The 21825-nt window shown below is 40.9% G+C and overlaps 1 protein-coding gene across 6 annotated transcripts in view; it reads right to left on the bottom strand.

Annotated features, from left to right (window-relative positions):
* Positions 1–21825, bottom strand: part of RB1CC1 (RB1 inducible coiled-coil 1) — a 325791-nt gene that overhangs the window by 33596 nt on the left and 270370 nt on the right. For all 6 annotated transcript variants that reach the window (XM_033933671.1, XM_033933675.1, XM_033933676.1 and 3 more), the window contains 3 exons: positions 18854–19100; positions 9955–10009; positions 1057–1104 (listed from right to left, as the gene is read on the bottom strand). In XM_033933671.1, coding sequence (XP_033789562.1) covers positions 1057–1104; positions 9955–10009; positions 18854–19100 — 350 coding nt within the window. The remainder of the gene's footprint in view (positions 1–1056; positions 1105–9954; positions 10010–18853; positions 19101–21825) is intronic.

Genomic DNA, 21825 nt, shown 5'->3' with positions numbered 1-21825 from the left:
TGGGATGCACCTTGGAGGAGCCTAAGGCTCCGATTGGCCCAAATGTCTAAGGCCCCTCCCATTGGAAGGGCTTTAGGCACCTGGGCCAACTGGAGTCTTAGGCCTCCTTCCTAATGCATTCTAGGATACAGTAGACCTAAAGGTGGGGGGGAGGTCTCTGGGGGGGTTGCTGGGTGGAAGGGGGTTGGGCAGTTCTGGGGGTGAGGGGTAGAGGCAGGAGGGAGTGGGCATCTCTCCTGCTGGTGGATTTCTCATGGGGGGAGGGGAATTTGTGGTTCCATCAAGAGAGAGTAGGTATCCCTACTGTAAAGGGATTTCTTAGGGGGGTGGGTTTCGGAGGTTCTGGTGGGAGGCAGTGGGCATCCCTTTCATTGGGGGGAGGGAGGGTATGTGAATGTGTTCCCTGCCGCAGCCGCTCAGCTGACTGCGGTATACAGATTTCCTTACCGCAATCAGCTCATCGGCCACATCTATTTGAAATGTCGGCCATCATTTTGCAGGCCTAAATTTCAGGCATCTATCATGGTCTTAGGTAGATGCCTAGGGCCATTTAAGCTTGCCCCAAGCCTCTTTCGGGCAAAACCATACCCAAACCCAGCCTTGGGCGAGCTTAAGTGTCCCGACACGTCTCCCTGTACCTGCGATAGACGCTTACAGTGTAGATGGCCTGCCTTGGGTTTGTTTTTTTCTTAATGTACATCCCGATTGGCTAGTTAGACAGTGGTAGGATGCCTACCGCTGCCTACAATCGGGACACCATTTATAGAATCTACCCCTTTATTTACAATATATGGGACATCTATCTGTTAGAGGCTAACACCAATGTAAAGATTCTCGAGTCTCGAATTTCAGAACTTACATACTGTAATTTAATGCTCTATCTGAAATCTACTGAGTACTTAAGTGCCATAAAAGAAATATGTAGCTACTGTTTCAGCTTTCCTCTGCTTTACTTTCAAATATTTAAAATTTGTTGCTTGTACAAAATGTTTTAAATTTACAGTTTCAGTATTTATATTAATAAACTTGGAACTTCTAAATATATAATCTTCTTACCAATCTCTGATTCAATCTCTTATTTTCTTCTTCCTTTAACTGTAATGTCTAAAAAAATAAACAGAAAATAACTTATTTTACTGCTTCATTTAAAATATATTATATAATTAGTATTAAAATAATTTAAAAGTACATGATCGAGAATTAGTTCTACTACCAATATATCAAGGAAAGCACAGTTATTCAGAGAATAGTTAAGTTCTAGAACGCATTGCCAGAGTTTGTGGTAAGAGCGGAAAGTGTAGCTGGTTTTAGGAAAGGTTTGGATAATTTCCTGGAGGAAAAGTCCATAGTTTGTTATTCAGAAAGACATAGGGGAATCTACTGCTTGCCCTGGATTGGTAGCTCTTTGGGTTTTGGCCAGGTACTAGTGACCTGATCGGTAGCTCTTTGGGTTTTGGCCAGGTACTAGTGACCTGGATTGGCCACCGTGAAAATGGGCTACACACTTGATGGACCATTGCTCTGAACCAGTAAGGCTATTCTTATGTTCTTATGTACTCACCTGTAATGGGAGTTCTCCAAGGATAGCAGGCAAATACTCTCACATGTGAGTGACATTGTCCACCGAGCCTGGCATGGACATGTACCAAAGTGTACGGTCACTTTAAGAAACACTTTAGCACTGTCCACACCGCATGTGCGCCTTCCTGCCCGATGTTGGTGCCCGGAACCATCAGTTTTGTCCAAAAGCTAAGAAGTCAGCTAGGAGAAGAGGGAGGACTGTGAGAGTATCTGCCTGCTGCCCTTAGAGAACACCCGCTATAGGTGAGTAACTATGCTTTCTCTGAGGACAAGCAGGCAGTATACTCTCATATGTGGGACTTCCAAGCTGCCAGCCTCATGGTTATAAGAGGAGGATTAAATATTACTGTCATGAGGCTGGTGAAAATCCTGAGGTTGGAGGGAAGATGACTTCTAAGTGGAAAATTTTTTTTAACGAATTGCCTGACCAAATTGAGTATCTCTTTTAGAGTGTTGGTCTAAACCAGGGGTGCCCACACTTTTTGGACTTGCACTTCTGTTTCTGTGTCGGGAAGCAGGAAGAATGCAAAGTCAACGCGAGTCTATCATGGAGCCTGGGATGAGCTCTGCGATCGACTCGTGTTGCCTTCACGTTCTACTGGTCGATCACGATCGACTTTTTGGGCACTCCTGGTCTAAACAGTAATGAAAAGTAAAAGTATGAATTGAGGACCAAGTAGTTACTTACAGATGTCTATAATAGGAGTAGAATTGTATCTTACGGCTTGCACAGCAACAAGTAATTAAACTTGATATCCTCTTATCTAAGTTATAGAGCTCTCAGATATCCGCACTGTCTAATCAATAATGATTGTTCCAACAGTCTTTGCAGGTAGATAGTATCTTTCATCGAGCTCTATACTTTTTGCAAAATTTAAATGAAAGTGCAACAGTGTGTAAACTTATCTTTTAAAGTGCCTGTGCTTGTAAACTTATCTTATAAAGTGCCTGTGCCCTACGGGACCCGTTTCACCGTTAATCCGGCTTCATCAGGGGTCTGATATTAGGCATATGATTGAGCAGCTTTATTTGCGTCAGCTTTAAGCAACAAAATGGCGCTGGCAATGCTAGATAGGTGGTAGATACATGGAACAGTCTCCCAGTAGAGGTAGTGGAAACAGAGACTGTGTCTGAATTCAAGAGGGCCTGGAATAGGCACGTGGGATCTCTCTGAGAGAGAAAGAGATAATGGGAGACTAGATGGGCCATTTGGCCTTTATCTGCCATCATGTTTCTATGTTTCACCCGTGCGTTTAGCAATGCCAGAAAATACTCCATGTAGAGAGGCAAGTTGCTCTGTAATCGACTAAAAGCGAGCGTTCAAGGCTCCCACCACTACTGCTGTAATTTTATCCTTTAAAGTAGATGGGTTACTGTCCAGTTTCTGGGGAGAGTTAGGTACCATCTTATTTTCTGCGACCTTTACTTGCGCAGATTTGTAATTTTGGAGAATCTAGATGCCATCGATTCTGGAGATGTGATGATATATTTGTTCATAGAATGAAGTCACACACTGCTAGGATATGAAAAGATATTAAAAGTCGAAAGGGATGGTAGATGATCAGAGATTCTGGAAGGGGGGGGTCCTTCAGCCAGACACGTCCTGCTTCACTCAAGCCATCATGTGGTCTCCTAGGCACCTATCTTTTATAGGCCCATTTTTAAAAACCAATTATTGAAGCTATTAAGGGTATATTCCTAATTACGTTAAACGTCTAAGAGGCGCTTAGCTTTAGGTACCCTTTATGGAATCAGCCCCTTACTGTGTGTGTGTTACTGAGCAAGAGGAAAGATGAGCAATCTAATTCAATAAGTGGGAAGAGCTATGGACCCTAAGATGTGATTTGAAGCATTCAGTCTGAAAAGACAGCTGATCCAACTATCCTGAGGAGAGAGGTGATCTAAAATGCCTGAAAAGTGAACTGATTTCTTCAAACTAGAAGATAACTTATTCCTTCAGCCTGAGAAGAGAGCTGATGCATTCAGGCCAAGAGGAGACCTGATCAAATCAGCAGCTTGAGCAGAGAGGGTAAAGGGTAATGGGTATGGTTTACACAATCAAAGCTGTTACATAGGGCAATGGACTGTTAAGTGATTTACTCAGAGTCACAAGGAGCTACAGTGGGAATCAAACTTACAACCTCAGGGTGTTTAGGCAGCTGCTCTAACCACTAGGCCACTCCTCCAGATGACTGAATCAGCCTAAGAAAGCCAATCTATTCAGCCAGAGATGAGAGCTGTACCTCTTCAGTCAAGAAGTGAGCTAATCCATTCAACCTGAAAAGAGAGCTGATTCCTTTAACCTAAAGAGATAGATAGAAATGATCCAGTCAGGTAAAGAAGAGCTGAGCTGTTTAGCTTGAGAAGAGAGTTCATATATGGGGCCATGGAGAGAGTTGACATGTCCAGCTTGAGAAATGAGTTCATGGGAAAAGAGCTGATATAATCAGCTTATGAAGACAGCTGATCTAGAAGGCTTCAATTGATCCATTGAGCTTGAGAATAGTGCTGATGTATTTAAGTGGAGAAGAGAGAGAAAAGCTGCCTCATTTCAGGGTAAATAAAAAATGAGGCCATTTGACTAGAAAACAGACAGGCAACAGGACCCAAGAGGAGAACTGAGCTATCCTGCCTGAGAAGAAAGCCGTCTGACCATTCAGGTTGCTAAAAGAGGAGCCAAGCTACTCAGTTCAAGAGGAGAACTGAGCTGCTCAAGGCAATCAAGACAACTCCCAAAAGCATGAAATGGCCAATTGTTTCAGAAAGACCATTAGAAGACAGTATCATGAAGACAAAAGAGCCGAGTGTGGCAGCTAAGGAGAGTAGCTGAGCAAAATATTATTAGCAGAGGAAATGCTAAAGGAACTGTCTAGCAGATCTGCTGACCCTAAAGCCCAGTAAGGGCTATGATATAGATGAGTTTGGCCTGAGAGCTGGGATAGACAGAGAACTGAAGGTTGTCAGGCAAAGTACTGAGTCAGGATAAGAAGTAAGCTTAGCACCAAAAATCACCACCAAGGGGTTTTGAGGTACACCATGTTCCCCACTTGGCAATACAGCTGTTTTCCTCAGCTGTCACTATATCTTACTGAAAAATACAAGAGAAAAAAAACATCCTTAGAATTTAACACAGGAAAGGAAGTAGGGTGTGTGTGTGTGTGTGGGGGGGGGGGGGGGAGGACAGCACAACTGAGGGTCACCTGAGCTCCAAACCAACCATTAGGGTATTACTGAAAATTCCATGGTTACACAATACATTTTAGGATTAAATCACTTAGAACTATTTTTTCTCTTTCTCCGTCTGCTAGTCAACCAGCATAACCCTTTTGTCCTGGACTGGTCTATTGTACTGTAAGAAAACTATTAAAAAAATTTCTTCAGAAACCTTATCTGGTTAATATCTTTCGACTGGTAGAAGCATACAAAGCTAAAATGTTGTCATGAGTGTCTGAGGTTCCAAATGAATGAATAAAACTTTGAAGACTTCAATCTGTTGGCTTGGTATTTTGAAACATATCAATTGCTCTTGGCATTTTATTTTAAGCCGAGCATTCTCAGTGTTCATTTAAAATGGGTTTAATCACAATTACATCAGTAAATTTCATAAGCAAAAACAAAGATATATGAGCACAGAGGAATAAAATGTACACTACAAGAGCCAGGATCCACAGAAATGAACAGCTGTGGGTGATTCAGAGATCACACTAATATCATCAGTAACTGAAAAGGATGGAGATATTTTCAGCATAGTGCATTAAAACAAGATTCCATATTATTTATCAAACTAAGCACCTATCGGATCTACTTTGGTACATGTGGAGAGTGATTATTATGCTACCTACATTGTGTAAAGCTCATGAGTAATTTTTACTTGTAGATTTTGAATCAATTTTTAAAGGGAAAGTACCATATGCACATAATTTCATTTTAGATGTTTCAGGGAAAAGATCCCACAGAGCTTTGAACTTGTTATTTTTCCAGGTACTGATCAAATTTAAACAAGTAGTTTTGAAAATCCAAAGCTGTGTGTGTTGTGTTCTCTCCTGACCTAACCCTGCTCAGGATCACCTCCACTAGAATGTAGGTAAATGATGCACATACTTTGAACTACTTACCAGATGGGCAAATTTCAAATAGTATTACCTCTAAATCAGAACCCCATATGGACAACAAACCTCCCCTCTGCAACACTAACAGGCTTTAATTTCACACACACACAAGCCAATCACACAACAGGTAGTAACAGGGAAAAAGAAAGGAAAGAAAGGTGGAGAAAAAGCCTCAGTTCAGCTTCATCTGGCAAAAAACCCCACCTTTCAAGGCTAACCCTGTACTCCAAAATATAGAACCAGTAGAAAAAGCTCTATGGTAGCCTGCAGGGAGATGTTACAAAACACACCAGGACACACAGCCCTCAGTTGTGAAAAAATGGGTAAATCAGTACTGGGCCCAGGAGGTGAAGGACTGAGAGATCCTGGATGCCGAAGCAGCTAAGTTGTTCTCTTTTTTTGCTGTGTTACACGCTGAATCCTGGACTACTTTGCTACAGTGCTGATTTACCCATTTTTTCACAACTGAGGGCTGTGTGTCCTGGTGTGTTTTGTAACATCTCCCTGCAGGCTACCATAGAGCTTTTTCTACTGGTTCTATATTTTGGAGTACAGGGTTAGCCTTGAAAGGTGGAGTTTTTTGCTAGATGAAGCTGAACTGAGGCTTTTTCTCCACCTTTCTTTCCTTTCTTTTTCCCTGTTACTACCTGTTGTGTGATTGGCTTGTGTGTGTGTGAAATTAAAGCCTGTTAGTGTTGCAGAGGGGAGGTTTGTTGTCCATATGGGGTTCTGATTTAGAGTGCTACTGTGTTTCACAGATATTGTAACTTTATATTCTTATCTTTACATACTTATATATTAAATATTTTTTGGTGATGTGCTCAGACCTGTAACCCAATAAATAGTGTAGTCACTGCATTGAGTTTAACATGGGGACCATCATTGCAATCACCTGTCCCCGGCCCTCCCTAGTGGATTTAAACTTATTCAGATACTATGATAGTACTTATCTGAATGGAGTGGTATTCGCTGTTAAACTTGAGCTGGTTAAATCTCAATGGTGACTGTGTTCAATTCAAATGAAGTGATACTTAAAATCCAATGGTGGTTATATAAATGATCTTCATTTCTCGTCCCCCCGACTCGAGTTTTGTTTTCTTCGTCGGGGAGGGACACTGAAAATCTATATCTAAATCAAAATCAAAATCATATACAAAACATAGTCATGGTTTTAAGAATATTATTAGTATTGAGGTAATAGTATTGAGGTAAGAATATTATTAGTATTGAGGTAATAATAAGCTTGGATCTCATAAAATAACTGTTAAGTAAACTAAAACAATGACTATGTTTTGTATATGATTTTGATTTAGATATAGATTTTCAGTGTCCCTCCCCGACGAAGAAAACGAAACTCGAGTCGGGGGGACGAGAAATGAAGATCATTTATATAACCACCATTGGATTTTAAGTATCACTTCATTTGAATTGAACACAGTCACCATTGAGATTTAACCAGCTCCAGTTTAACAGCGAATACCACTCCATTCAGATAAGTACTATCATAGTATCTGAATAAGTTTAAATCCACTAGGGAGGGCCGGGGACAGGTGATTGCAATGATGGTCCCCATGTTAAACTCAATGCAGTGACTACACTATTTATTGGGTTACAGGTCTGAGCACATCACCAAAAAATATTTAATATATAAGTATGTAAAGATAAGAATATAAAGTTACAATATCTGTGAAACACAGTAGCATACTAATTTGAGTTATTCACAGAGTATCATCGCATATTTCCCAATTATTGTTAAGCTTAAGAGTTCTGATTTAGAGGTAATATTATTGGAGTTTAACTGACCTTTTTCCTGAGAGTATATGTATTAGTGGGACTCAAATTTCAAATAGCCCATTTAGGCAGACAAAACAATAATTTACTAGTGAAAATGTCTTTGAAAATTGCCACAATACTCAAGGTGTCATTGTACTATGCAGCACTATACTGTAGAGGCACTGACATATTTTGCTTTATTCTTTATTCCTTTTCAAACAATTCCTAACATACTGTTTGCTTTTCTGGACACAACTATTGCATATCTAGAAGATTTCAACATATTGTCCATAGTGATCCTTAGTCCTTCTTCAGGATGGCAATGCTTAATGTGGAACTTAGCATCATATAGCTAAAATTTGCATTATTATTTCCTACGTGCCTTACTATGCAACTCTCACATTTAAATTTCATCTGCCATTTGGATCCCTAGTCTTCCAATCTTGGAAGGTCCTCCTACAATTCCTTAAAATCCTTATCCTCTCCCTTCCATCTTTCCCTCCACCCCCCAATTGATCTGGCACCCATCTTCTTCCCTCCGCTCCCTGTATAGTCTGGAATCTCTCTCTTCCCCATTTCCCTTCAGCTTCTGTTCCTCCGCACCCCACCTTCCCCAGTTACCTTCAGCATCTGTTCCTCCCCACCCCACCTTCCCCAGTTCCCTTCAGCGTCTGTTCCTCTCTAGCCCACCTTCTCCAGTTCCCTTCAGCGTCTGTTCCTCTGCACCTCACCTTCCCAAGTTCCCTTCAGTGTCTGTTCCGCTCTAGCCCACCTTCCCTTCAGCGTCTGTTCCTCCCAACCCCACCTTCCTTTAGGTCCCTTCACCGTCTGTTCTTTTTACCCCACCTTTCCTCTCTTTCTCCCTCCCTGCTCCTTACCTTCGCGGCAGACAATTTCTCTAAAAGTGCTTCCTACCAGCGTCAGAGATTACCTTTACGACAGCCACACGCAATTTCAATGCTCTGGCTGCTGGTAGGAAGCACATTTAGAGAAATTGCCTGCTGCGAAGGTAAGGAGAAGGGAGGGAGATGCTCAGGTGTTGGCGATTGAGCTCAGGCGGTGGCTATGGCGATCGGGTGGCAGCGATCAGGAGGGAGGGAGATGCTTGGGCAGTGGTGGCTATCAGTATGGAGGGAGGGAGCGCGTTCCCTCCCTTCACTGCGGAGACAAGGCCATTCACCGCTCCACGGGGCGGTGAATGGCCTTCTCCCTGTACCCATGGCAACCAATCTTTTTCTCTCCCCCGTTTTGGCGGGTTACCCGCGGTTAGCCATGGGTAACAGCTACCATGTCATTCTCTATTAGCGCCCTTTGATTTCCCACTTAATCTGTTTTCCTAAAGACTTATTCTATTCTATTCTGTGATACTGGTTTTTGTTTTTGCTTTGTTATGTTATTTGACAATGCAGTAAACAAAATCCATGCAAAAATCAACAGCATTAGTTTTTCCTAATTCATAATATCACTCAAAATGTAGCCAGTTTTTAATGTTTGGAAATCACAGAATGTGCATGTTTCCCCATAGCTTCTACTAATTGTTCTGCATTTTGCAAAAATACCTTTCATCATCATATATCTCCAAACTTTAGAATGGCTATGTCATACAGTATATGATATTGGTAACAAGAAACTAGAGCTATACTTTACAGTATATTTGTAAAGGATCTGTAATATGTGTTAAGGATGTCTGAAAACACATTTTAAGTTGTAACATTTCTAATAGTTGATAACCAGTTTAGCCAATATCTCCAGTCTAGCTATTACCCATGTTTCAATCTGTCCAAATAACCACAAACACTTCTGTTTTGACTGGAAATAAATTAACTTTATTAATTACTCTGACAAGAAAATCTAAACCAGTGTTTCTCAACTCGGTCCTGGAGTACCCCCTTGCCAGTCAGGTTTTCAGGATATCCACAAGGAATATGCATGAAAGAAATTTGCGTATAATGGAGGCAGTGTATGCAAATCAAGTTTATGCATATTCATTGTGGATATCCTGAAAACCTGACTGGCAAGGGGGTACTCCAGGACCGAGTTGAAAAACACTGATCTAAATTATACTGTATACCTGAGTCTGGTTATCTAACATTAGGCAGGAACTGTGGAAGAGAGGAAAACTTCACTGTTCCAGTGACAGCCAAAGCATAATAAATAAACCTTTAAAAATTAGTACAAAAATCCTATGTGCCAGATTCAAATTTTCAGTCACTGCAGTAATCTGGTGTCTAGGATTTGTTTGAGCCCTGATATAATGTATAAAAAATGGTATTATTTTTGCATAATACTCAATATTTTGGTGCATAATTCCCTGGGGTATTTTTAAGGGTAATCAAGTCCAAAGGATAGCCATTATACTTAAAATACCACTGTCTAAACTTTGTTAATCTCATTGGTGGAAGGAATTTAATTTTGCACAATCTTAACAATTTAGCTGGCACATACCAGAACAAACCACCTTTTCATAAGCTTGCTTTAAGAAAATACTCACTCTTTCCAGCAACATAATCCTCTGTTTTTCTTCAGATAACATATGGAGGTTTTCACTATAAAAATTTAAACGAAACACAGTGAAATGTTGGAAATCAAAGAATATATTTACAATTTATTTTCTTTTAGGGATTCATGCTACCATACTTGTGTTAAACTTACCCAGTGGGATTATAAGTATAGATTGTATGAAGATTAAAAAAAGACCATTACAAGTTTAGAATGTGCTAATTCTGCTAGTGTGTGCTAAATGCCAAGAAACCAATTTTATACATACGGGTTTCTTAGAATTTAGTATATGCTCATTCTGTTAGCATATGCTAAGCTCTAGTAAAAGGACCCCAAAGTATTTTGATTCGTTAACATCCAGTGATCTTTGGCATTTTCTGATCATGATTCTTTATAAACAAACATAGAGGCCTTGGTATATCATGCATGAAATTTTATACTGTAGAATGACTTTAAACATTGCGGGTATGATATTCAAGAATTTATACTTCTAACTTTGAAAGTTATTCTCATAAATTGGCCTCTGAAAATTTATGAGGGCTAAGTGCCTAAATTTATAACCAAGTTCACTAAATTTCTATATTTAGGAGAATAAAAAGTAGGTGGGGAAAAAGGGAAAATTTAGGGCAGACTGGCTAGGAATATAGCACTGATTTTCAGCACTAGGCTCATAAATTAGATTCAGAAATCCATGCAAATAAATTGAGGGCCTAATTTTTTAAGCATCATTTTTAAGCTCTTAAATTTAAACAACTTCTTCGCTGAAAACTTAGGGAGAAATTCATAAGAACATAATAGCATCCCGTCTTCACGGAGGCCAATCCAAGTCACAAGTGGCAAAAACCCAAATAGCAGCAGCAGTCAATGCCACCAATCCAGGGCAAGCAGTGGATTCCCCAATGTCTGTCTCAACAGCAGTTTATGGACTTTTCCTTCAGGAACTTGTCCAAACCTTTTTTAAAACCAGCTAAGCAGTGTTTCCAGCCATAGCAGAAAACTGGAAAAGAAGTTGTATAACATTCAGTTTGGTCATTTTTGAGTAGCTGACCCGCTGTGGTTCCCACCCACCTGGACTCTGTGCAGATACATGCGCTAAATATTGGACACACTTGCGGCACGCGTTGAAGGAGCGCATTTAAGGAGCAGGTAATGCTCCTTAGTGCGCTCTTTCGTACGCACTCAAGTTTTATTTATTCGATTTAACTAAGAAGCATTTGCTTCTAGTTTTCACTACCATCTTCCTTCTTTCACTTCTCTCTGTACACACTAACATGGCAATTCAAAATTTACAAATTCCAATAATATGGGGCCATTGACCAGCTACCATCCTTAAGCTCTGCAGTTCCCACAACTTATTAATATCCAGCCGACTAGTCACTCATTCTAACTCTGAACTCCTTAACAGTAAATCATAAAAACCCACCTTTAGAAAATAATCCTATTGCACAGGAGCTTGCAAAAAACTTCATTGACAAAATAAAAATCATTAGAACAAAACTTGCTGGTAAATTGCACCCCATCCCTCCATCCACATTAAGTTATACAAATTTGTCTTTCTTAAAATGTAACTGCTTCTCCCTTCTTACATTAATAGACATGCAGCGGGTGCTTCAATCCAAAAATATTAAAGGTTCCTGCTCAGACACAGTTCCACATTCATTTTAAAGCGGTACTTTTCAATTTTCAGAAATAATATGCATAGGCTAGTTATGAACAATTTAACATCAGGATTTTTACCTAAGGCCTGGAAAGAACCAACTATCCATCCGATAAGGATCCCAAGGAAAATCCAAACGAGAAATCCAAATATCGGCCAATAGCCAATATTCATTTCTTAGCAAAAATAACAGAAATAATCGTCTTTAACCAAATCTCTGAATTTGTCGAATCAACAAAGGTCTTACACCCCAACCAAACTGGCTTTAGGAAAAACCATTCTACAGAACACTCGCTAATAGGACTGTCCACATCTATTTTATACTATCTATTCTAGACCATCACAAATCTGTACTTCTGATCTCTTTGGATCTTTCTGCAGCATTTGATACCATTGATCATAACTTACTATTAGAAAGTCTTAGGTCCATAGAATTCACTGACCAAGTATTAAGACTGGTTTATCTCATATTTCTATGATCGCTCTTCTAAAGTCATTTTCAACAATAAATCATCCGATATGTACTACAATAAATACAGTATATCCCAAGGCTCAATTCTATCACCTCTTCTATTCAACATCTTTTTGGCACCACTTTTGATGCTGGGTCAGTCGATGTATGTGTATGCTAATGATGTTCAACTACTTTACCCTAAAGATCCCAATAATCCAGATGACAAACGAAATCAGCAAAAAGTTTGAAAATTGGCTGAGAGACAATAGGCTGGCGTTGAATACTGCAAAAATCAAAACAATGCTTTTCCCAAACAAGACAGACTCTCCCTATCTACCCCCATTTGTTTCACATCCACCCCCTTGCAGATTAACTTCCATTAAACTTTTAGGTGTCATTTTTGACAATAAGCTAACTTTCCATGAACAGATTAGTGCTGTTGTATAGAAATGTTTCTACAGGTTATGCATGATAGTCTCTCTCACAAGCCTTCTTGATCCACATTTAATTAATATTCTAATATACTCTCTTGTAATTTCAAGGCTTGACAACTGTAACGTATTGTATAATGGTATCACACAAAAAGAACTCAACGCCTGCAAATTATTCAAAATACGGCAATCAGACTGATAACAAATGCGAAGAAATTTGATCACATTAACACCACTTCTGAATAGCGCGCATTGGTTTCTTATTTCACACAGAATTACTTACAAGATACTTCTTTTAACATTCAAAGCACGAGTAACCAATTCCCCACAATTTATAGATAGGTTCCTCATTCTCTATGCTTCAATGAGATTGCTTAGACCGAACACTCAACATCTGTTGTCTATTCCCTCTTTGCGTCACATTAACACAATGCGTTCTACAATTTTTTCAGTAACTGCACCCCTACTATGGAACTCAATGCCGATCCATTTACAGGAAGAAACACCTCTAGACCGCTTTAAATTAAATCTAAAAACCTTTTTATTTAGGGACGCTTTTGATACATAACATCCAATTTCAGGACGTCCGTCTTAACATCCTTTATTTCATTCTTTCCTACAGATGGGATCCCCTATCCTCAAGTGTTAACCATTATTGTTTTGTTTCTTATAATTTGATGTAGTTCTACCCCACTTTCCCGCTCTTGTCTTAATATGTCTGTTTGGTTAATTTTTATGTATTTATGCATTTAAAAATTTATATACCGCATAAAACTATGTAGTTAACACATTGCTTACATACATATTATCCTGCTTGCCCTTTAGTCTCCCACATATGACACAAACAGTAGACAGATGCAAATTTCCCATCCCCCCATGGAAGATAACACAATACCAATAAAGACGTTATCAAATCAGGATTTCAACAATAAAATTGTAGAAGGACTTTGAATTTTAAGTTCAAGACAAAATATTCTTTAACACTGTATCTTAAACTAAAGCGACTGCAGAAATGCATAAAAAAGCATTAACAAAAAGCTGCATTTTCAACATTTTCTTGAAGCTTATCTTTACAGCACAAAATCGCAGAATACTAGGCAGAGCATTCCAAAGTTTCGCACCAGCCACTGACATCATTGATGCTCCAATCCTAACATGCACAATCGACATCCTACCCTCTAGACTCAATTTCATTGTATTTTCAGATCTTAGGTTTCTTCTAGGTAGATACATTTCAAACAACTCTTGTAATACCTTTGGAGAGACATGGTACAGTATCTGATGAATAATGATGAATAATACAGTGGTACCTCGGTTTTCGAGTGCACCGGTTTGCGAGTGTTTTGCAAGACGAGCAAAACATTCGCAAAATCGGCGCCTCGGAAACCGAGCACGCTTCGATTTGCAAGCGTCCCCCCTGCAAACCGGCACCCCCCCCCCGCCGCCATCGGGCACCCCCCCGCCGCGACCTGAGGTCCCCCCAACCCACCCGAACCCTCTTCTTACTTTTCTGTAGCCTCCGCAGCGGCACCAGCACCAGCATGTCCTGTGCGTGGTGCCGGTGCCTGAAGATCTGCTTCCTGTGCTGGGCCTTGAGAGTTCACGTTCGACGTGAGAGTTCACGTTCGACGTGAACTCAAGGCCCAGCACAGGAAGCAGATCTTCAGGCACCGGCACCACGCACAGGACATGCTGGTGCTGGTGCGGAGGCTACAGAAAAGTAAGAAGAGGGTTCGGGTGGGTTGGGGGGACCTCAGGTCACGGCAGGGGGGGTGCCTGATGGCGGCGGGGGGTTGCGGATCGCGGGGGGGAGGGTGCCGGTTCGCGGGGGGGGGGGCCTTCGGGGGGAGCAATGCCGGTTCTCGTGGGGGGGGAGCAGCGCTGCTGGCCTCGGGGGGGGGGGGGAGGTGGAGGGTGGGAACCTATCAAAGCGAGTTTCCATTATTTCCTATGGGGAAACTCGCTTTGATAAACGAGCATTTTGGATTACGAGCATGCTTCTGGAACAGATTATGCTCGTAATCCAAGGTACCACTGTATAGCCTTTTTTAAATTCTATGTACTCCGCTTAGAAATTCGATAAGCGGATTAACAAATTTGGCTATTTTCACTGCTCTTACCACATCCTCTGCCATCGCATTCCAGAGCTTAACTATTTTCTGAGTGAAAAAATATTTCCTTCTATTGGTTTTAGAAGTATTACTATATAACTTCATCATGCATCCCCCTAGTCTTTGTAAATCTTGATGCAGTAAAAAAAATCAATCTACTTCTACCCGTTCTACACCACTCAGGATTTTGTAGAATTCAATCATATCTCCCCTCAGCTGTCTCTTTTCCAAGCTGAAGAGCCCAAACTTCTTTGGTCTTTCCTCATACGAGAGGAGTTCCATCCCCGTTATCATCTTGGTCATTTCTCTTTGAACCTTTTCTAGTGCCACTATATCTTTTTAGAGATAAGGAGACCAGAACTGAAAACAATACTCAATGGGGTTGCACCATTGAGCAATATAGAGGCAATATAACATTCTTAGTCTTGTTTACCATCCCTTTTCTAATAATTCCTAGTATCTTGTTTGCTTTTTTGGCCACTGCCGCACATTGGGCGGAAAGTTTCAGTGTATTGTCAATGATGGCACCCAGATTTTTTACTTGAGCACTGACCCCCAAGATGGACCCTAGCATCCGGTAACTATGATTTGGATTATTGTTCACAATGTGCATCACTTTGCATTTGTCCACATTAAATTTCATCTGCCATTTGGATGTCCAGTCTTCCAGTTTCCTAAGATCTTTCTGCAGTTTTTCACAGTTCACATGTGTTTTAACAACTTTAAACAGTTTAACGTCATCTGCTACTGTTAAGATGGGCTATTTTTCCACAAATGCTATTTTAGAACAAGATATCATTGCGCAAAATGGGCTCCTGTTCTAAAGTAACACAACCTGTGGTAAAATGACCCTTTTTAACAGTACAACACTTTGATAAATTCTCTCCCAAGACTCGTTAGTTTGGATGAAAGTAGAGCACAAATTAAGGAGCTCAACTTTTTTTTAAAATATCAGGCCTTGTCTGTTTCTCATTTTAAAAATTCTTGCACATTTATACATGTGGAACGGCATATTCGATAGTGCGTCTAATTCTGACTTTGGACGTATCCCACAAGATGTCCAAATATTGGGGCAGGGAAACATCCATTTAGGAACCCGCTAGATGTCTAATTTTTTTTTTAATGACCTATATGGACATATTGGCTTTAAGGACATCTAACTCTTACGACCATTTTCAAATATTAAAACATCCATCTTCAAAATGTTCTAATCTAGGCCATTTAGACATGGGAGGGGCTAGCATAGTAATGGATTGGCCACAGAAGACAACCCAACAGAGCAGTGGGGCACCTTAAAGGGCACTGCTGTGAACTTCTCATAAAGGGTGTCAGATGTATATCTCACCATAACCCCCTTATAATTTATGGTGTGTCCCCCAAAACTCTCTAAAACCTACTATACCCACCTGTGTATCACCCCAATAGCCCTTATGGCTGCAGGTGTCACCTATATGGCAACAGAGTAAGGTTTGGGTGGATTTTGATGGGTTCATACTTAAAACCATAGATGTTGTGGTTAGAGTGGCTTATGAACCTGGGTCCTTCTCTTAATTGTTCACTAGCTGTTCACTAGCTTGCCTACCAGGTAACTCTACACACCTGATGCTCTTCTAGGTTTCACTATACCAGATGCTGTTGTTCTAGAGCCATGCACGTACCTTTTTGTTCTAATTTTTGTGTAGTGGAAGGAGGTCAGTGAGCACAGGTGGAGTTGATGCATGCAGTGGTTATCTGGTCAGTTTGGGCTCCTTTGTGGCACTTAGATGCTTCTACAACAGGTCTAGCTCCGAACATCTAAGTTCAGTCCAGGATGTCTTGCAAATTGTTTGATTATCGCTGCAAGATGTCCAAGTCTAACCCGCCCTTATGCATGCCCAAAGTCCGCCCATAACATGTCTCTACCACGCCCATCTCGAGCTCTGGACTCACAGAAGCTGGGACACTTCGTTAGATGTCCAGAATGGAATTTTTGATTATCAGCACTTGGACGTCCTGGAGATTAGGATGTCCAAGTGCTGATTTTTGGACATTTATATTTTTTGATTATGAGCCTCATATTTTTTTTATTATTTAACAATTCCATCCTAGAAAAAAAATCATCTTATTCAAAATAATGTATAACACAGCAAGAAAGAAAATCAGACTGTACAAAATTAAAAGCCAAATCAATATTTTTAAACTACACAATCATTAAAAAAGAACCACTATTTAAACAAAACTCAAAAGATCATAGAACAGCCAAAATACTAGCAGTGTAGGTCTACCTTAACTTATACATAGCAAGTAGAGAATGACACGGTGAGAAAATTAATCACTGTTCCCGTCCCCGCGGATAACCGCGGGAAATAATCCCATGTCATTTTCTAGTGTCTATTTCAACCACAATCCTTCTACACCAGCATTCTTCAAAGCAAAGCTTGTGGGTCAGTGGTTGTGGCCATTCATACTCTGATTCTTCCCTCTCTCTTTAAAGAATGACATGAAGATGGTTTCCCGCGGTTATCCGCGGGGACGGGAACGGTGATGAATTTTGTCACCATGTCATTCTCTAATAGCAAGCCCCATTATACCCATACTAGGAAGGATGTCAAGACAATTTTAACTTACAAAAATGTTGTAAGTTGCTATGGCTTTTAAAATAAATATTCATCTCCCTTATACTTTATCCTACATTTACACAGAAAATTCAGCCAATTAAATGCACCAAGCTGCAGGGCCTAGGTCTCAAATTAAAGAATGACATCCTTTTATTCTGTGAGGCATCAAATATATCAAGAAATAGTCTTCTGGGGAAAAAATACAACCACTCATCTTTGTTTCTGAAAATAAAATCCACTTTAGGTGGTCATCAACTTTAGAATCCAAAATGAAATTAACAACTAAAGTAGTATGCATAGGAATTACTTCTTGGGAACCCCCTAAAACAGTTTTCAGGTTATGTATGTCAAAGATTCAGTCTTGAACAAACTAGCCTTCCCACACCTCCTTTTTCTTTAAAAGAGCAAGGTAATAAGGTTTAGAAACCATTTATGTAGCATATCATATTTAATAATAAATCCTAATCAATCAATCAATAAAATAAATAAGATCTTTTATATACCTCCTGAATAACATGAGGAAGGACCTAGCAAAGCTTGAAGAATGATTTGAAATTTGGTGGCTAAGATTTAAAGCTAAGAAATGGAAGGTCATGCATTTGTGCTGCAAAAACCAAAGGGAATGGTACAGTATAGGGGGTGAATAACTTTTGTGCATGAAAGAGGAGCAGAATTGTGATAGTATGTGATGTTCTAAAGATGATGGTGAAAGCTAGAACAATGCTAGAGTACATAGGGAGAGGTTTGGCAAGTAGGAAAAAGGAGGTACTGTATAAAACTTCAATATTGTGTACAATTCTGGAGATCGCACCTTCAAAAAGATATAAACAGGATGGAGTCGGTCCAGAGGAAGGCTACTAAAATGGTCGGTGGTCTTCATCATAAGACATAAAGGGATAGGCTTAAAGATCTCAATATGCATACTTTGGAAAAAAGATTAGAGAGGGGAGATATGATAGAGATGTTTAAATACCTACATGGCATAAATGCGCATGTGGCAAATTTCTTTCTTTTGAAAGGAAGTTCTGGAATGAGAAAGCAAAGGTTGAAGTTAAGAGGTGATAGGCTCAGGACTGATCTAAGGAAACACTTTTTAACAGAAAGGTGGTAGATGCATGGAATACTCTCCTGGTAGAGGTGGTGGAGACAAAAAGACTGTGAGATCTCTTAGAGAGAGGAAGAGATAATAGTTACTGTGGATGGGCAGACTGGATGAGCCATTTGGCCTTTATCTGCCATCCTATTTCTCTGTTCCTGTGTTTTGGTAGGGGAATATGAGGGTGAAGGCTCTATGGTCCTAACACACTCTTGTTCAGGGGTCCCAGGTCAGGGTCTTCAAGGGCTGGGAGTACTTGCGACTAGACCACAAAGCTTCTAAAGTTAATAAGGAAGTAAAGTACCGGTAACTCGTTTGTTTACTTTACTTTCACTTTAATGTTGATTTTTTTTACTTCAGTACTTTACCCATGATTAATTTATTACAACATATGTAAAATAAAGATTTAATGCAGAAACAAAAAAAAATCTGTGTTAAAATCTAACACTAATTGTTAACATAGTTTTATTACACTGGCCCACATATTAGTAATAATACCTAAAAGTAATTAAGTACAACTTAAATGCACTTCTATTTCCACTTACTGAACTGTCATCATGCTTGCCTCCATTGCTGATTCTGCCCTATCTTCTTCTGGACCTGTGGGTTCTAATGCTAACCTCTCCATTTCTATGGGGATATCAAGTGCACAGGCTCCACATTGCTCTGAAGCAGAGGTAGGATGTGTTGATGGAAGTAAATTAAAGCTTAGCAATTTGCTAACTTCTTCTTCAAGTTGTTTCTTTTCTTCCAGTAAGCGAGCTCGATCTTCAGAAAGAGTTTCAATTAAATCTAAGGGTTAAAAATAAATTAAGTAATCTCAGCTGGTTAACTTGCAAATTTAGAGCTAAGACAATTTTTAAAGCCTTTTCCTCTGGTAAAACACTTCTTTTAGAAATCTATCCATCTAATACAGGGCTCAACAAATCTCAGATGTCAGGCAGTCTAGAAATTGCACCCTTGTGCCCAGGATTTCATATCCTCCATTTTTTCTTTTAAATCTAAGCATTGCTTCTTTAACTGCTCCTGCTTCTGCACAGCAATCAGGCTCTCTATACTTCAGCAATGCATTGCAGGAGTTCGGGAAGTCTGGTGGACTTGAAATCATGAGACTTCTTGAACCTCCTGCACTGCACAGCTTAACAACAGAGAGCCTAATTGCTTTGCAAAGGTAGAAAGAGCAATTTCTGAGTGTGGACATTGCTATGGGGTGGAACTAGACTATGCCTCCTTCCTTTCTATAGCCACTGGGCCTGTGTGATTGAAACTTGTATTGAAATTGCGGAGTTTGATGAATAGGGAGCCCTGCCTGGTTCAAAAAAATAACAAAACTCTGTGGTTCAAACACAGGTTTCAATCACACAGGCCCAATGGCTATGGAAAGCATGGAGGTGAATCTATAAGTCTGTGACCTATGGCCAGTACCAGAGCTCCAGCTCAACTGGACTGTAAGAAGAAAAAAGGGAAGGCAATATGTTGGACTGTGTAGGGGGAGGGGGAGGGGGTGGGAGAGAAGAAAGAAAAAGGAAAGGCTGGATTAGGGAGGATTAACAGAAAGATTTTGTACTATAAAGGGAGATGCTGAACTATGGGTGGAGTGGAGAAGAGAGGGAAAAGGCATATAAATTCTGGCTTATGAATGTAGAAGGTGTTGGGCTGTGAAGTTAGAGAAAGGGGAAATGCTAGATTAGGAGAGATAGGAACCAAGACAGAGAGGCTATAAGGATTTAATAAAGAGTTGAGTGAGAGATGGATAGAATCAGAGCTAGAGAGGTAGTAAATGGGGTAATGGGAGACTGAAAGAGGGTAACAGGCAAGAGAAAGTGACTACAGAGGGTGACCAATAAGGAATGGGTCCAGATCAGTATTCAGCTGGGTCTTGCATAATAGCCTAATGGTTAGTGCAGTGGACTGAGATCCAGGGGAACAGGGTTCAAATCCCACTGCAGCTCCTTGAGACCACGGGCAAGCCACTTAACCTTCCATTACCCCAGGTACAAAAACATATAGTCCATTAGGGACAGAGAAAGTAGTGCATAGTGCTGTATATGTCTAGTAGTGCTATAGAAATGAGTAAAATAAATAGGGGCTAGGTTATGGGTGAGAACAGAGGGTAGAAACAGGGTAAAAAAAATAAGCTGGGGAAGAAGTGAAACAGGGAAATAGGAAAGCTAGGGAAAAGGGTACAAAAGAAAACATGGGCTAGGAGGGAAGTGACATAGAAAGCTGAATTTTGAGTGGCTAATGGTGCTTAAAAGAAAGAAACGGGGAGGGGGGGGCTAATAAAAGAGTTCTGTGTCAGAGGTGGATGTTGGGGATGGAAGATGGCAGGATGAGAGAAGAAAAATTGCTACTCCTTGGGTTTTGGCCAGGTACTAGTGACCTGGATTGGCCACCGTGTCCCGGCTACTAAGCTTGATGGACCATTGGTCTGACCCAGTAAGGCTATTCTTATGTTCTTATAAGCTTGGAATGAGGGTTAGAAGTGAGACAGCACCGGAGACAGACCCACCTCCCCACACTCGTGAAAATAGGCAGGAGGGATGCCCACTCCCTTCTTCCAATGGAGGCCTCTTCTGAACCATCCTCTATCCTCCCCCCTTCCCTCCAAAAAAAGGCAGAAGGGATGCCCACTCCCTTCTGCCAACAGATGCTCACCCAAACCCCCTTCCTTGTATCTTTCTCAGACGTTGGGAGCAGGAGGGCTCTCTTTCTCTCCTGTTCCGAGGCTTGCCAGTCAAAAATGGCGGGCCTTCCCCTCCCCGTGTTTCATCATGTGATGGATGGGGAGGGGCCTTAGGCATCTGAGCCAATCAGGGCTTAGGACCCTCTCAGGGCATCACATGATGAAACAGGGAGGGAAAGGCCCACCATTTTTGACTGGTGGGCCTCGGAGCAGGAGAGAGAAAGCATCCCTCCTGTTCGCAACATCTGAGAAAGGTATGCGGGAGTGTTCGAGGGAGCATCCAGTGGCAGGAGGGAGTAGGCACCCCTCCTGCCTTTTTGGGGAGAGAGGGTAGGGAATGGTTTAGAGGGGTTGCCTAGCGTGGGGGGGGGCATTGGCAGTAGGGAGTGGGCATCCCTCCTGTCTTTTTTTTTTGGAAGGGGATGAAGATAAGGGATGGTTCGGAGGTGGCGTGGCACAGGGGGGCATCCCTTCTGCTGTTTTCACTGGCATGGGGGGAGGGATTGGTCTTCGGTGCCAGTTCATCGGGGGGGGATGTTGGGGAGAGCTGTCGTCAGTGGAGTGAGGGGGGGGCTGTTTTATTTTTTTTTAAATGAGACAGATATTGTGCACAACATCTATGTCCAATAAAAGAAAAAATAAGGTTTCCTGCCCTGAACAGCTGAGTAGCAAGGGACTCTGTGCATGTGTGAGAGTCACTTTCACAGTGATCAATCAGATGGGAGAGACAGGGATTATGATGAACCTACGCAAAAATCATTTGCATGCAAAATTTTGGGTGCGTCAATAGCTCTTTTAGAATCGACTAAGAATCGGATTAAAGCGGACCCA

Source organism: Geotrypetes seraphini, chromosome 2 (assembly GCF_902459505.1).
Source record: "Geotrypetes seraphini chromosome 2, aGeoSer1.1, whole genome shotgun sequence".
In the NCBI taxonomy this organism is placed as follows: Eukaryota; Metazoa; Chordata; class Amphibia; order Gymnophiona; family Dermophiidae; genus Geotrypetes; species Geotrypetes seraphini.
The sequence above is the reverse complement of the archived record's forward strand: the minus strand, read 5'-3'. Positions and strand labels throughout refer to the sequence as shown.